The sequence below is a fragment of the Myiozetetes cayanensis genome, unplaced genomic scaffold (genome assembly GCF_022539395.1).
Source record: "Myiozetetes cayanensis isolate MyiCay16 unplaced genomic scaffold, myiCay2020 scf12, whole genome shotgun sequence".
Taxonomy (NCBI): domain Eukaryota; kingdom Metazoa; phylum Chordata; class Aves; order Passeriformes; family Tyrannidae; genus Myiozetetes; species Myiozetetes cayanensis.
The window spans coordinates 26,327,092-26,341,796 of record NW_026086826.1 but is presented as its reverse complement, the minus strand read 5'-3'; the positions used below and the strand labels follow the sequence as shown (position 1 = coordinate 26,341,796).

The 14,705-nt window shown below is 54.7% G+C and overlaps 1 protein-coding gene across 1 annotated transcript; it reads left to right on the top strand.

Moving 5' to 3' along the window:
• Positions 1 to 7,957: 7,957 nt before the first annotated feature.
• Positions 7,958 to 9,338, top strand: IER5 (immediate early response 5). The gene has a single exon (XM_050306735.1). The coding sequence runs from the start codon at positions 8,039 to 8,041 to the stop codon at positions 8,735 to 8,737; it is 699 nt and encodes a 232-aa protein (XP_050162692.1). The 5' UTR covers positions 7,958 to 8,038; the 3' UTR covers positions 8,738 to 9,338.
• Positions 9,339 to 14,705: the final 5,367 nt, after the last annotated feature.

Sequence of the window (14,705 nt, the reverse complement as noted above, 5' to 3'; positions counted from 1 at the left end):
GGCAGTGCCAGTTCACTGAGGGAATGGGCGCAAACCCCACTGGCAGAGGTGCCTCCTTAGCATGAGAACTGGATAGCTGGCTTTTGCAATCCCAGCAGCTTTCCACACCAGTGTGGGGTGGGAAGGCTGTGGCACATGTTGAACCGGTTTCTGCAGTTTTGGGTGGTGAGAAATCCTCCTCTTGCTCCAGCCAGCCCCACACCAGGTGTGGTGCAATAGATGACAGCTTTAGGGCTGGCGTTTGCTGGCCCTTCCTTGCTGCATCTTGGATGGTTTTCCCACGCCAGCAGGTTTTGGGATGTCCCTGCCTAACATGTGCTGAGCATGGGAGGTTCCCTCCAGGAACAAACAGAGTGCCAAGGAGTCACTGGGCCAGTTTGTCTGTCCCTGTCCCCCAAAGGCCTTGTACACCCCAAAGCCTCATGATCCTCCCATGACTTCCACATGTGCATCGCCTGAAACATTCATGGCATTGGGAATGAAAAAGGGAAAAGCTCCCATAGCCTTTTAGTAGCTAGAAATTTCAGAAATCCTTTAATAAATTATGTGAGCACTTTATTCACTGAATTGAAAAGGATTTTTTTTTTTCCCCGAATCATTTAGGTTGGAAAAGATCTCTAAGATCATTGAGTCCATTTGTGAAAAAGTGTAAAGCTTTACAGAGCTGTTGAGGGCTGAAGGTAAGGTGGTTTATTTACTGAAATTTAGGGAAGTTGCAAACTTTCCAGGAATAAAAAAAGACAACCTGGTCTTTGATGCTGGAAATTAATTTATGTGATGTAGTAAATGATTTAGATTTTCACCTGAAAGCCACTCCAACTGTGCTGCTACATATTTTTCAGAAGGAGGGTGTGTGCCTTGTGGGAAACTCTGATTTTGGGCTTGGAAGCAGCGAGGAGAGTTTCAGGAGCTTTTTGGAATGCTCAGCTAACCTATTCCTCCTGGGAGAGGTGTGCTAGGTGCATGGCACACAGCTGCAGAACTGGTCATGAAAGATCTGATGAAACACTCCTGCACCAAAAAGTGCCAACTCATCAAAATCCCAGCTGTCTGCAGGAAAGAGCTGGGCTCCCTGGAACTTTCATCAGGAAAATCTTTGTGGCATGTGTGTACATGCACAGGGGTGCGTGTGTGTGATCCCACACCAGCCTGCTGCAAATAATATGTGTTTGGTGGCTTTTCCTCTCAGGGAAAAGCTGCATTGGTTTGAATTTGGATTTATGAAAGCAGAGGAGACTTCCCCCCTCCCCCCTGAAAAAGTTTTACAGCTAAAAGAAGAAGTGATAAAGGGTTTCAGATGCTTTGGTGTTTTTCCTCCTTGGTTGTGTTTTCAGTGAAAATTGAAGATTTTCAGTGGTGATTTTAAGAGGATTAAGACAGTGATAGCGATACAAAACACTGGTCTGTAGCTAAATATTCGGGGTTGTGGTGGACAGTGAGGGTTTACATCAAATCCTGAGGTTTTTCATCCTGCCCACTCACGGCCTCTGTGTGTTTGTCCTGAACCTAAATTTTTACAAATCCTTGGGGGTTTCACTGGGAGGCACAAAGGGAACAGATGACATGAGGCTCAGCCTGTGACATGGTGACCTACGGGGGCAGCTCCGAGGTGTTAAAAGATAAAAAAAAAAGATTATGAGAGGTGACTGCTCCTTGCCAAGAAGGCTTGGATGCTTGATGCTCCCAGTGGAGCTGACAGAGCAGGTTTCCTTAGCCTTGCACTTATCTACGAAGGAGAGAAGCCTGACCAAAGCTTCTCCTGGGGGTTGTGGCTGTCTCTCATGGGCTCTCACTATCTATCAGAGCTGTTTCTGTGCCACAGCCATAGTCTCAGCTGTGTTCCTAACAGTGCAAGGCCTGTGTGCCGCGCAGACTGACAGTGCATCAGGACAAAAATGGTAAAAATTCCATCAGATATGTCATAAATGAGCAAATGCAACATGATAATCCACATTAGGATGCAAGGGAGACTGTTCAGAATAAGGGTTATTTTGGAGAAAATTAATTTTCCTCTTTGCAGTGCATGAGCGATTGGTTGTTTAATGAAGGTGAAAATGGGAAATGAAATTGGGGAAAGGTGGCATTGCTTTCTGCAGGGTGAATCCCTGAGACTGCTTGCCATGGGATGTCAGGGATGCTGAGAGCTTACATGGATCCAAAGAGGGTTTGTTAAATTGCAGTACTAGAGAAGTGCTGGACTGCTAGAGTCCTTGTTACTTACATAAGTGAGTGAAATTAGAAGGAACTTTTCTCCAGCAGCCTTTCCCTATAATCTTTCTTGTTATCCCTGTGTCCACGTATGACCTCTCCAGGACTCCAGGCTCTCCACAAACCATATGAAGGATGAGGCAGCTGGAGGAAGGTCCTTGCAAGAGGGAAGGGGCACAGATTAGCAGGAACAGAGGCAGTCAGTGCCTGCTGGCAGACACAGATGTTTTATTTTGCAGTTCTCCTTGAGGTTGGGAGGAGGGATTCGACACAGGGAGGATCTGCTCTGCCCTTGCTGCTCTCAGTGGTGGTTGCTGTTCTGTGGTGTGATTTTCTGGCAAGTCTCAAAGACCCTGATCCCCCTGAGGGTCCTTAAAGGAAGTGGAGCGGGCAGCCTCTCCTAGGATAACAAACAGTTCCATGGCTCCAGAGCATCATCGTGCAACCTCCCTATCAGGCCCAAGCGGGAAGCAGTCACACAGAGGACACGTCTGCACTCTGGGGCGTGCAAAGGGCTGCGGTTGTCGTTTGCCTGATGGCTACAAGGAAGGTGACATTGAGATACAGGGAGAGGGAAAAAAAAATAATTAGGCTGAGACTCCTCTGGGCAGAGGATGTACCCTGTGGATTGCTGAACTGTGACTGCAGCTGGCTCCATGCGGAGTTTGCGTGATTAATTGGGGATGTTTAACCCCAGGTGCCAAGGCTGCTACCTTCTCCAGCACAGAGTTTGCTCGGGAGCAAATCATTCCAGTGAAAAACACTGGCTATGTTGGGAAACCACGGGATCGTCTGCTGGGCTGCATCACAGAGCTGTCCTGCTTCTTTTCCCCCTGGACACAAGGCAACCTTTGGAAGTGAGACAGGACCCATTGCAGGCCTATCAGAGAGGGAAAAAAACATACAGGAAGGTGGACTACAATAGAAGGGTTGTCTGATAGGAAACCCCAGACAAATAAATGCATTTTTTCCCTCAGGAAACCCAAACCAGTTCCATAAGCCACTGAAAGATGTCAGGCCACATTTTTCCAAGGGAAATGGCTGCCTGAAGAAGCTGATAGCTGGGAGTGGGATTTTTTTCCCCCCCTCTTTGTGTTTGGAGAGGTTGCAGGAAGAGCAGCAATCTAATGGGCAGGGGCTCTGGGTCACAAGTCTTCAGAGGAGGGGAGGGAAATCCCAAGCCAGTGGCTCAGAGTGAGGGAAGGGAAGGGAAATTTTAAATCATTAGTGTAGGGGGGAAAGGGGGAATCCCAGGTTACTGGGAAAAAAAATACAATGCATAGGAGAGAGTCCTGCCTGCCTGCAGTATCAACACTGTAATCTCTGTCGATAGGAAGGCTGTGCTGCAGGCTCACACCTCACTGTGGTTTCAGGGCAGGTGACGGAGCTGCTTCCTCTCCTTTGGGTTTACGTCCGTATTGATTTGTATTTGTTTCGCTTGTGTTTGGTTTTCATTCAACAGCAATAGTGGTTGGCACTCTTGGTTTCCCAGCTCTTCTGACCTTATCTTCTCCAAGCACAGATAAATCAGTGCAGTTGGGAACCTGGGGGATTAGTTACTGACACCCGATTGCAGCAGGTCCAGACTGCATGCATGCGAATCATTGATATTTCTGGAAAAAAACCCAACCACAAACAATCCTCCTCCTCCACCTCCTGAGCACTGCATGGGTCCCTCACAATTCAGATGTTTATTCCCATGCAGAAATGAACTCAAGCTGTGGATGGATTCCCATTTGGAAATGTTTCTCCCTGTTCTGTTTCGTTTACGTCAGCAATTGCTGGGGATGAGCCTGGATCTCCTTGGCTGTCCTGAAGCTCTGTTTTTGCTGTAGGCAGGCAGCTACTGGTGCAAAGGCTTTTGCCCCAACCCTGCTTTTGGTGAGGGACATCTGGTTGATTTTTTCCTAACCTCTTCCCAGGAAGGGTCTAACTCACAAATCCTGGTCCGAATTGAAGACAGAGGGGCTGATGCACTGCAGTGGTGCTGGGACAGCTAAGGGAAGTGATGGATGGGTTCAGCCTGTGCTTTGAGGAGACCTTAATTTCACCATGCATTCTCCCAGGAAGGTTTTCCACCTCTTTACTGCATATGGCTTCCCGCTGGGGCCTGGCCCGCACATTTGGTGACAGGGAGGGGCTGGCGGGGGTGTGTGGTGGGAGGGGGACAGGCGCTGCTGTAGGAACAGGATCTTGCTAACCACATCCTCATCCCACGGCCGCAGGTCGGGGTGGCCGTGCTGTGCACCAGATGGCCGTGCCAGGACGGTCCCCAGCCACACCGCCACCGCGTGGGATGAGGCTAGAGGGTGATGGGAGAACCCCCATGCTGCCAGAGCTGGGGATGCAGGCAGCCGGCTGTGGATGCAGACCTGGCATCCCACTCTGCTCCCGGCCAAGATGCAACCACATGAACCCCCAACGAGCTTCCCGGCGCCGACCGCCTCTGCTCGCCGTCGAAGGCGACTTTAAACGCCTCCAAAACCAGCCGGTGGTGTACGCGCAGTCCTCTGCAATTATTATTTGTACCACAAGCTGCTTCCTCCCTCGAGCTGCTTTTATCTCACTTTGTTTTCCTTTCCAGGTGGGGCCGTGGGCTCCCCGCTCCTCGGCCTCCGGGGCTGCCTCCTCTGCAGGCTCTGCCGGCCGCAGCTTGCTGGCGGAGAGGCCACCTTTGTCTGCCAGCCAGACCATCTGCCCTCCTCCTCCTCCTGCCAGAGCTATTTCGGGAAACAGCAGCTGAGCCGGAGGATTGTTAATTGTTCGTCAAACCCCTTTCCAGCCCGCTTGGATCACATGAGGAGATTAAAGCGCCTGTCACACCCTTCTCTCCGCCTCCTTCTCCCGTATACCCCCCGACCCGGCGGGATGGGGGGCAATGCCCCTCTTGCGGGCAGATGGACGGACACGAGGTACATCCAACTGCCCGAGATACTGGTCCCACCGAGGAGACGGCTCCAACGCCGTGCCCAGCTGTGGGAATCACGGGGATGCCAAGCCGTGGGTATCACAGAGGTGCCCTGTTCGGAGGGCAACCCCAGCGGGATCACCTGCCAGCGGGGCCGCCGCGGGTGCAGGCAGGAGCCCAGGGCAGGCAGGAGCTCAGGGCAGGCAGGCAGACAAAGCCACCCCAGGCGCTGACCTCACAAGCTGCCATATGACTGCCTCAAACTTACTAAAGCATGACATCAGCCTGGGAGGGGGCGGCAGGGCTGCCACCAAAATACCGCCAGGCTTCAACCGGCCGCGTGCTCACTGCCGGGGCTGCCTCTGCCTACACTGCTGCTCGTCCTCTCCCCGCTTTCCCTTCCATGGTTCCCCCACCCAGGGAAAGAAAACTCCATCTCTTTGCCAGGGGCAGGAAGAGCAGGCAGGGGCAGGGAAGATGTCAAGGTAGGGCTTTGGTGCCCAGGGAATTACGTGCTGAGGGTTGTGCCTGACACTAGGCACGGTGCTGGTGGGTGAAACCAGTGGTACTGGGTACAAGTTCTGCTGTCTGACATCCTGCACCTCTGCTCCTCCCTGCTGGCTCTCTGTTTGAGCACTGAGGGGAATGGGGGACCACTCAGTACCCGTCCCCATCCTACTAATCCCTGGCCAGGGCAGGGAGAAGCTGCTGGCCTGCCTTCTCCTAGGCAGAGTAGGTAGCCAAAGTGCAGTGACTGGAGAGAAATGGTGCCTCATGCCATCAGGATGAGGTGGTGAGCAGCAGAACAGGTCAGTCCACTCAGATCCAGGTACCTTCACCCAACAAATCTCCCATGCTGTGTCTCCTCCATCTGCACTTGGCTTTTTCCAGCAAGTGAGATGACTTTGCACTGCTGCTCTTCATCCGGCATCTGAGCTGGGATATACCTGGCTGAGACGGATCAAACCTGACTTTATCCTTCTGACCCAAATCACTGTTGCTTGAGGATGCAGGTGCCCCGATCCTGCAAACAGCAGTCCCAGGGCAACACACCTGATGATGTACAAGTCTCTTTCCAGCAGCACAGCAGAACATTGTGTCAGTGGGGGGACACGGGTGGCAAGCAGACGTGCCGGCTGTGGGCCAGGAGCCATGACTGCAGTCCCAAACATCCGAGCCCAGACTTGCCCTGGCTGGTTAGACTGACCTGAGGGCTTAGGCCAGGGTGTTGTCAGCCCTCCGAGGTGTGGGGAGCAGGTTTGGCAGGTCTGAGATCCCTTGGTTCCCACCACTGGGACTCGTGTCCCTCTGGCCTCCCACGCCAGGTGTGGAGGGGACAGCCCTGCTCCCTGTGATCAGGAAAGGCTTGCCCTGGTGTGGGCAGGAGGAAAACTGGGACCAGCTGTTTTGGACAGCGTTTTGGCTGTGTGGTTAGGCATGCTCTGGTCTAGTCTTTTCAGACAGCGTGGCAGGTTAGGTGGAGGAGGTGGGCATTTTGGGATGTCAGCCCCCAGGTTGACCTGCTGTTGTGTCCAACACCCAGAGAGTGTCATTTGAGGTTTTCCTCAAGGTATGTTTCAGCAGGAGGAAAACATGCAATTGTTCTGTGTTGTTTTTTTTTTTTTGGGGGGGGGGAGAAGGCTCTTGTTATGTCAACTCTGTCTTGGTGTGCCTGAATCTTCACCTGTTTTTTGTTACCACTGTGACAGCCTTATTCTTTTCCTTCCAGTAAACCAGGACATGGTGGCAGATCCTGCTGGTAAAACACCATGACAGGCCATGACAGGTATGACAGGCCATGCTTTCCTTTTGGGGCACTCTGTGGTTTAATCCCTTGTGAAAAAAGGGATCAAAGTGAGTTATCATGTGCCACTGGGAACAGAAACTGATACTCAGGGGCAGCACATTGAATTTCCTTAATTTTGGGCCCTTTCACTTCTTTCCTTGCAAGTGGTGGTTACTCCTTGGTGGAAGAAGGAGAGTCTCCACTCCAAGCCCTGAAACACCCTCCAAGCTTTCTTGGAGGCTTCTCTGGTGCCCGGAGCTGTGTCTGGGGGTTAGTGTTGTTCCCTGTGTCCCCCAGCCACCAGGCTGGTCCTGCCACCAGCTCTCACAGCTACAACCAAGTGAGGTTTCAGTTCCCAAACAAATTGCTCCAGTCTGCCATGGTCCTCATCACCCCTGGAGATGCTGATGGCCTGTTGTCCTCCCCCATCCTCCCTTGAAGCCACTTTTGGATCAACCTCTTCTACACTGGGCTTTCTGCAAGCTTCTCTCCAGAGCCCTGGAGAAGAATTCCACCTGGCAGCTGGGCAGGGATGGCTTTCTGCTCCATGTCAGGGCAGATTTTCCTTGAAATACTCAAAGATACATTTCCCCCTCCAGCCAACACCAACACCAGCTCATTCTCTAATACGACAAGATGTCAGAGACAGGCTGAAATTGCAGGAAATCTTTCTAACCCGACAAAACAGGAGTTGCTCTTGGTCTGATTTGATTTTTTTCATTTTATTTTCTCTCCCCAGGAGCGTTTCAGTCGCTGTGGCCGAAACCCCCACCGCCGCCGTCGGTTTGACCGAGCCCGTGCGGAGTTCAGCGAAAGCGGGAGGGACCGCCGCTGGTGTGGGGCCCACCGCTAGCCGCACGCCGGTGTTGCCGCTTTAAGCGCCCTCTCCGCGGGGCGAGCTTTCGAACGCGCTGCCCCGCGTTGCCATTGGCCGGTGCGCGCGCGCGGAGGCCAGCCGGCGGTTGGAGCGGCCGGCGGCGCGCCCTGATTGGCCGAGGCGGGAGCAGTATAAAAGGCGCGCGGGCGCGTGGGTTTGCTCAGTCTGCGGCGCGAAGGGGCAGCGACCGTGTTAAGTTACACCGCGAATCAACTCCCCGACCTCGGCCCGGCGCGGAAAATCCCACCCGGTCTTCCCCATGGAGTTCAAGCTGGAGGCGCACCGCATTGTCAGCATCTCACTGGGCAAGATCTACAGCGCGCGGGGCCAGCGCGGCGGCCTCAAGCTGCACAAGAATCTCCTGGTGTCGCTGGTGCTGCGCAGCGCCCGGCAGGTCTACCTGAGCGAGCCAGGCTGCCCGCCCGAGCCGCCCCCCGCCGCCGCCGGGCCCCCGGAGGAGGAGCCGGCGCCCCCCACCGCTGCCTGGGCGGCCGAGCCGCCGCCGCCCCCGCAGGACGAGGCGGGCAGGGACTGCCAGGGCCCTCGGCCGCGGCGCTGTTGCTGCGGCGAGGAGAATCGCGGGGGCTGCGCCGGGGCGCCCCCGCCACCGCACTGCCCCCGTAAGCGGAGCGCCGGCGAGCGCGGCCAGGCGGGATCCCCGGTGAAGAAGCCCCGCCGCGAGGAAGAGGAGCCACCACCACCGGCGCCCTCACCGCCAGGCGAGCAAGAGGACATGGAGACCGGTAACGTGGCCAGCCTCATCAGTATCTTCGGCTCCAGCTTCTCGGGACTGCTCAGCAAGGAGCCCAAGGGCCGGCAGCGGCCATCCCTGGACGGCGGCGAGGCGGCGGCGGGCACGGCGCCCGCCGAGGCGGCGGCAGAGACGGGACAGATCTGCTGCGATGAGCCGGTGCTGCGGACCCTCAACCCCTGGAGCACGGCCATCGTGGCCTTCTGATGTTCCGGCCGCAGACACTTGGCCCTCCGCCGCGGGACGGGGGGCCCGGAGGTGACACCCACCCAGCGCGGCGGGGCTCCGGCGCCCTGCCCCGCCGCACGGGAAGGACCATGGGGCAGCGGCGGCAGCACTTCCCTGTTCCCCGCCCGGGTCCCGGCTGCCGGCACCCGCCCTGGGAGCGCCCCCGGCCCTGCCCTCCCGGAATTCCCCTTCCTGGCCGGGCCGCCGCCCTCCGCGGCGCCCGGGGGAGGCTCCTCGGCTGCCGCCGCCCCCGGGGGGAGGCGCCCCCGCCGAGTGGTATTTTAAGCTTGGAAAGTATTAAGTTTATTAAATAAAAGTATCTATTTTGGAAAGGTTTTAGGTCAGAACTATTACATGGTGCTTTTAAAAAGTGTTTTATTGAAAGAAACGAAGTTTACAGACGCTCTGACGGAAAGTCCTTGAGCCTGTTTGTTAGGCTTGGTAATTCCCGGTCTTTGTTGTATAAAGGCTTGGGACTCCCGTAGGGATTTTTGTACAGTGTTCTCCTTCAGTGATGTATCATGTTTTGTATAAAATGTAATTCTACGTGTACAACACGTATTAAATATTTTCAGCTGTATGAGCCGAGTTCCTCTTTGTGCCCTGCTGGCTCGGGGTGGGGGGAGTAGGGCAGGCAGCAGCCGGGGTGTGGTTTTGCATGTCTGCGGCTGGATCCACCCTGCCTCGCCAGAGGCTTGGGGTGGGTTGGAGTCCAGATCCTCTGGAAGCTGGGAAAGAAAGGGAACTTCTGTCAGGGTGCCTGGAGTCCTTCCCAGGGTTTTCCAAGTGCTCCCACTGCTTCTCCAGCTACAGCATTTTCACGGGGCTGGAGCTGCTGTGGCAGTTAAGGTCTTGCTCTGAAAAGTACCTAGTGTGCAAAGTCACTGTCTGTGGGTGGAAAGCGGTTGCTAAATCCCCGAGGAGCAACTGGGCGCAGTCTGACCATGCTTGTGGAACTGCTGGGCTGAGGACTGGCCTCCCGTGTTGCCTGCTCAGAGATCTGGAGTGGGGTTCTGTGAATGGATTTGTCCCGGCTGGACACAGCTACTGTTTTGCCAGAAGCATTTTTCAATGCCTCCTCCTTGCTGTTACTTGCAGAATAGTTCAAATGATAAATACCGGGAGGTTTGGGGTTTTTTTTCTCTTTCGTTATCAGTAAAATTATAACTGGGTTAAAGTTCCTGCTCTAAGGGGTGGGGAGAAAAGTTTGGCCTCAACTTCACAGTGACTGGAGTGCCCCAAGGTGTTGTAATTAGACTGAATTGTGGGGGAATTTTTTTTTTGCCCTGCTTCTTGCTGAGGGATTCACTAGAGGCTTCTCTGCTCCTAATTAATGAACTTTTCAACTGAGGATTGCATCTCTAGCAAATCAAAGATGTTTGTGTGCTGTGAAATGCAGCCTGGGACATTTGACTGAACCTTGGGAGCCTGCCTTGGGTGGGAAATGAGGGGAGACCAGTGTGAAGGTCTTTGCTCCCAGATTTTTCTGTGCTGGAATAGGCATGGGGGGAGCAGTGCTGTCCCAAATGGGGGGCACTGAGCTTTCAGGGTGGGGGTTTTACACCTCGTTTCTGTGAAAGCTGGTGTTATCAGGCTTGGGTAATAGGTGGAGACTGGTGTGGGGTGGCTTTGAGAGGGAGCTTTGTGTACTAAACTTTGTGTACAGTTTAGTAGCTCTCCATTCTTAGGTAAAAGCAAAAGTCCTACCATCTTAATTTTCTTGATAATTGCACTTAATGGTGACACACAATTTTAGTCTGGTTAGACAACACAAGGAAATGGGGTGTGATGAGACATTTGTTTTCACTTGGTGACCTTTGGGAGATGATGGGAAGGGACTGTCCCTGCTTCACTTGTGCAGGTGCTCTCTAGGAGAACCTCAGAAACTCCCCCACCAAGGGAAAGGAGGTCACCTCAGGATCTCTCCAGTGAAAGGAGAGCATCAGGAGAAGGAGGGTGGCTACAGTGAATTATACCCCAAACTCTCCTGCTCCCTCATGAAACACCCTGCTCTGTGAGCCAGAAGCTGGGCTGGAGAATGGAAAGAGCTTCCTGGTCCTGTAACAGTAGAGTTTCTTTCCAAGGCCAGGGGGAGCAGGTTTCAGTCCTGCTCCTTGTCCACCAACAGCATCCCCGTGGAAGTGGATGGTTTTGCCCAGCTCCCAAGTCCTGAAATGGGATGGAGACACTCCTGATCTTGGCATTTCTAAAGGTTTTCTGGGCATCCAACCCCTGGAAGATCATTTGGTCCTGTTGGTTCATGTGTCCCTGCGCAGACAAGACCCAACCTCCCTCTGGCACAGAACACCAGCAGCGCTCCTATCCATTAGATCTTCCAGAGAAGAGTTGTGCAACAACTTAATTGCTGCTGGTCTCTGAAAGCAGGGCAGAGACTGCCCAGAGATGCCCACGCATTTCCCTCACGCTGGTGTGACCTCCTGTGGAGCTTCCTGAGGTGAGTGAGCAAGTTCTCACTCCCTGGCTGATGGTCACAGAGCCATGTCCCCGAAAGACCCAGCCCAGCTCCATATGCTGTGCTGACACACGCCTCACTTGTTCCTGTGGCTGTGTTTTTATGACGTGTGGGGTTTGCTCCCGGGGACGTGCGTGTCTCCGGGGAGCTTAAGGCTACTGCGGCCCAGGGGGCTGGAAAAAACCAGTGGACACAGGATAGCTGCTTGTTAGTTACACAGGAGTCTGCAGCAAATGAGCTTCAGATCGAAAAAACCCCATAACAGCACTGTGTTACTTTTGAAATCAGTTTTTCTGTTTTGTTCTTTTTCCTTACACAGGGTCTTTTTTTTTTTTTTAATTCCTATAATCACTTGCACCTAAATGGGATCTGTTTTCCTTATTTCATCTGTTCCATCATGCTGCCTCAATCCCTATACTATTCCTTCTGCTCACGGTGCTGCCTTTAGGTTGCTGCAGAAGTGAGGGTGACGGGACAGATGAGCAAGGACTGGGGAATGAGCTCCAGGGGAGGTTAATGACCCAAACTCACTGCCCAGGCCAGTGCTGAAGGAGGGAAGAGAAGTGCGTAAATAAGCCAGATAAAAATAAAAACTTCCATCACTTGGAAGAGAGGGTGATTCCTATGGAAACTGCCTCACGGGGTTGAGGAGGATATGACTTAATGGGAAGATGGCAGGATCCTCACCTTCCCAGAATAGCAACGATGTGTTGGAAGCGCTCTCCCGGGCTGCTGCCCTTCCCCCAGTTCGGGTCAGATCCCACGGGAGAGCAGAGGTGCTGGGAAAATCCCTTAGCACAGCTGGAGGGTGGGATAGAAGCCGTGGGACGGGCAGAGAGAGATGGGACCGTGGCAGCTGGGCTGCCAGGGTGATAGTTGGGAAGGAGGGCAAACGGCAGGCTTTCACTTTTTTCCTGTAACTTTCATCCAGGAATGATCCCTGGTTGCAGCTCTGGGCGGGTGAGCTGTGGCTCTCACCAGGGATACCTTCTGGCGAGAGGGAATGATTTAAAACCTGCTCTCGCCAATAAGTGAGTGTTAATGGTGTGAATCATCCCGATCTGTAAAGGTGTTGGGCCCGGGCCAGGTGCCAGCAGAGGCTGGGGCAAGCCCGTGGGGCTGGGAGGTGATGGCAGCGAGGGGCTTGCAGGAGGCTCCGGTGTTTCACTCCATCTGCTCTTGCTCCCTCCTGGCCTGATGCAACCTGACATCACCTGCCCATCCCTCCTTTCCTGGGGCAGGGGAAGGGGAGGAAGGCCCTGCACACTCATTGCTGCAGCATCCTGTGTCAGCCCTCAGGAATCTGGCAGGCTGCTGGGAGGGAGGTGGGAGGCAGGCCAGCAGCGGGGCTGTGTGCCTGCTGGGGCCTCTCCCTGCCTGGGGAGCTGTGGGCAGCACGGGGGTACCAGAGCATCCCCGGGGGCTGTGTGCCTGCTGGAACTTCTCCCTGCCTGGGAACCCTGGAGGGATGCTTTGTCAAAGGCTAATCTGCAGGATAGAGGTGGTTTTTTTCTGGGTAAGGAGGGGTGCAGGAGTACTGTGGCACAGTACAGTGTGATTAAATGATAGCTCCAAAGGCTGAGGAGAGGCATGCCTGGATGCCCCAAACCTCCGTGCTGCCGTGAGACTTGCATCTGCCTCCAATGTACTGTGCTCGCTGCTGATGCTCTGCCAATATATATTTAGGGTGAGTGGAGGGACCCCAGTCCCCAGAGGGCTGGGGGGATTCCTGCAGGGGAGCAGGGGCTTGTCCTTGCTGCTCTTCCCGGGCAGGAAGAGGCTCCATGTTTTCCTGGGCAGGGTGCTCCAGCCCAGGGAGCGAGGGAAGACAGTGAAGCTTCCTGGCAGGGCTGAGGCTTGCAGAAATTCCCAGGGCTTCTTCCAAGGAGTATCCAAGCCTTTGCGAGGCTGGAGGGGGGCAGAGAGAGGGGTCGGCACCGTGAGAGGATGACTGGAGCGTAGAGAAGCTGGCTGGAAGGTGCCCAGAGCTTCCTTGGCACGGAGGGACCTCAATGGGGGAGAGCTATTCCAGGTCAGCACTTTTCCCGGAGGCAGGGTCAGAGGCCAGGCAAGCACTGGGATGCGGTGACAAACACAAACAACTCCCTTCTCCTGGATCTCTGGTTGTGATTTCTGCTCCCGACATGCAAACCCTGCAGGGCCTCCCTCCCCTCTCCTCCTTCTCCCCAGCTGGGCAAGGGCTGGCCTGGCTGCCTAATGAAATGCAGAGCTGCTTGGGAGAGCAGGGCGGGGGCGGAAAGGGCTCTGTTTGAGGTTTTGTGCCTCTGGTTTCCTCTGGCTCTCTCTCTCAGCGGGGTGATTTATTGGTGATGGAGCCTGGGGAGAGGGGGGAGGGAAGGGCTTAGAGCTGCAGGCAAATAGTCATCCTGGGCAAAGGGAAAAATGGGAGGAGAGGGAGGTAAACTGCCCGGGCAGAGGCTGAGGAGCATCATTTACTGGAGCTGAGCTCTCCTGAGCTCCCAGTTGCTCTGAGGTAGTGTTGAGTGCTTTGCACACCAAAGGACTGGCTTTGTGGTAGATGCCCTCTCCCTCTATCCCAATTTTTCCACCTTCCTACGGGCAGTGGGGGTGCTGAGACCTGCCTGCAGACAGCTGGACTGGCTCTTCTGGCCCAGCCCAGCCCAGCCTGCAGCACTCGCTCCTCTGGTGCAGCCGAGGGGGACAGCTCATCCATTTTCCCTTTCCCAAGGAAGCCATACAGACCCTTCCTAGGCCCATGGAGAAATGGAGGTACTGGTTGCCACTTACCTGTTTTCAGGCATCTGCATGCCCAAAAAGGCACTGACATGCCACAACCTGCCTGGCTGCAGATGCATTTGCTGCCTGCAGCTACCCCAGCTCAGACCAGCCTTACACTTAGGCCAGGTTTTAGGCTCTGCTGTGCTGCTCTGGCACTGCCAACAGCGAGCTCTCCTTCTCCTGTGGGATGCTCCAGTGTGCTGCTGTGTTGCAGGGTGACCTCCTCAGGAGAAGCAGGCAGGGCTGCCTGTTGTTCATGCTCACTGCTCTGGCTGGGAATGTATGTGGTTTCCTAGGAGGAAGGTCTCCTCCTCCTCCTCCTCCTCCTCCTCCTCTTCTTCGCCTCTGCTGACAGCGTCTGACCTCAGCTGTCGTCCCTGGTGGTGCAGGGGATTAATCTGAGCCTCGGGACAGGTTGAAGCATGTCCAAGGCGGAGGAGAGCTTCATGCGTACAGACAGAGAGGAAGGAACAAAAAATTCCCAGGGAAATATTTTCCTGCTGCTTTTCCTGGCAGCCAGCAGAGCAGGAGGAAAAGACCTCGCTATAAATTGCTTGCAGGAGACTCCAGAGCTGGGTCTGCTTTGCCTTTAAGCTTCCAGCACCCCGTGAAGCTCAGCCCCCACCCTAGACCCACATGAGGGACGGCACAAAGGGTGCTCAGTCCCCCAAGGTGCCACTCAGCATCCCCGGGCTCTGCCCAGGTAAGACATTG

Coding starts and splice junctions, on each gene's coding strand:
- IER5 (XM_050306735.1), top strand. CDS start 8,039: ATGGAGTTCAAGCTGGAGGCGCACCGCATTGTCAGCATCTCACTGGGC.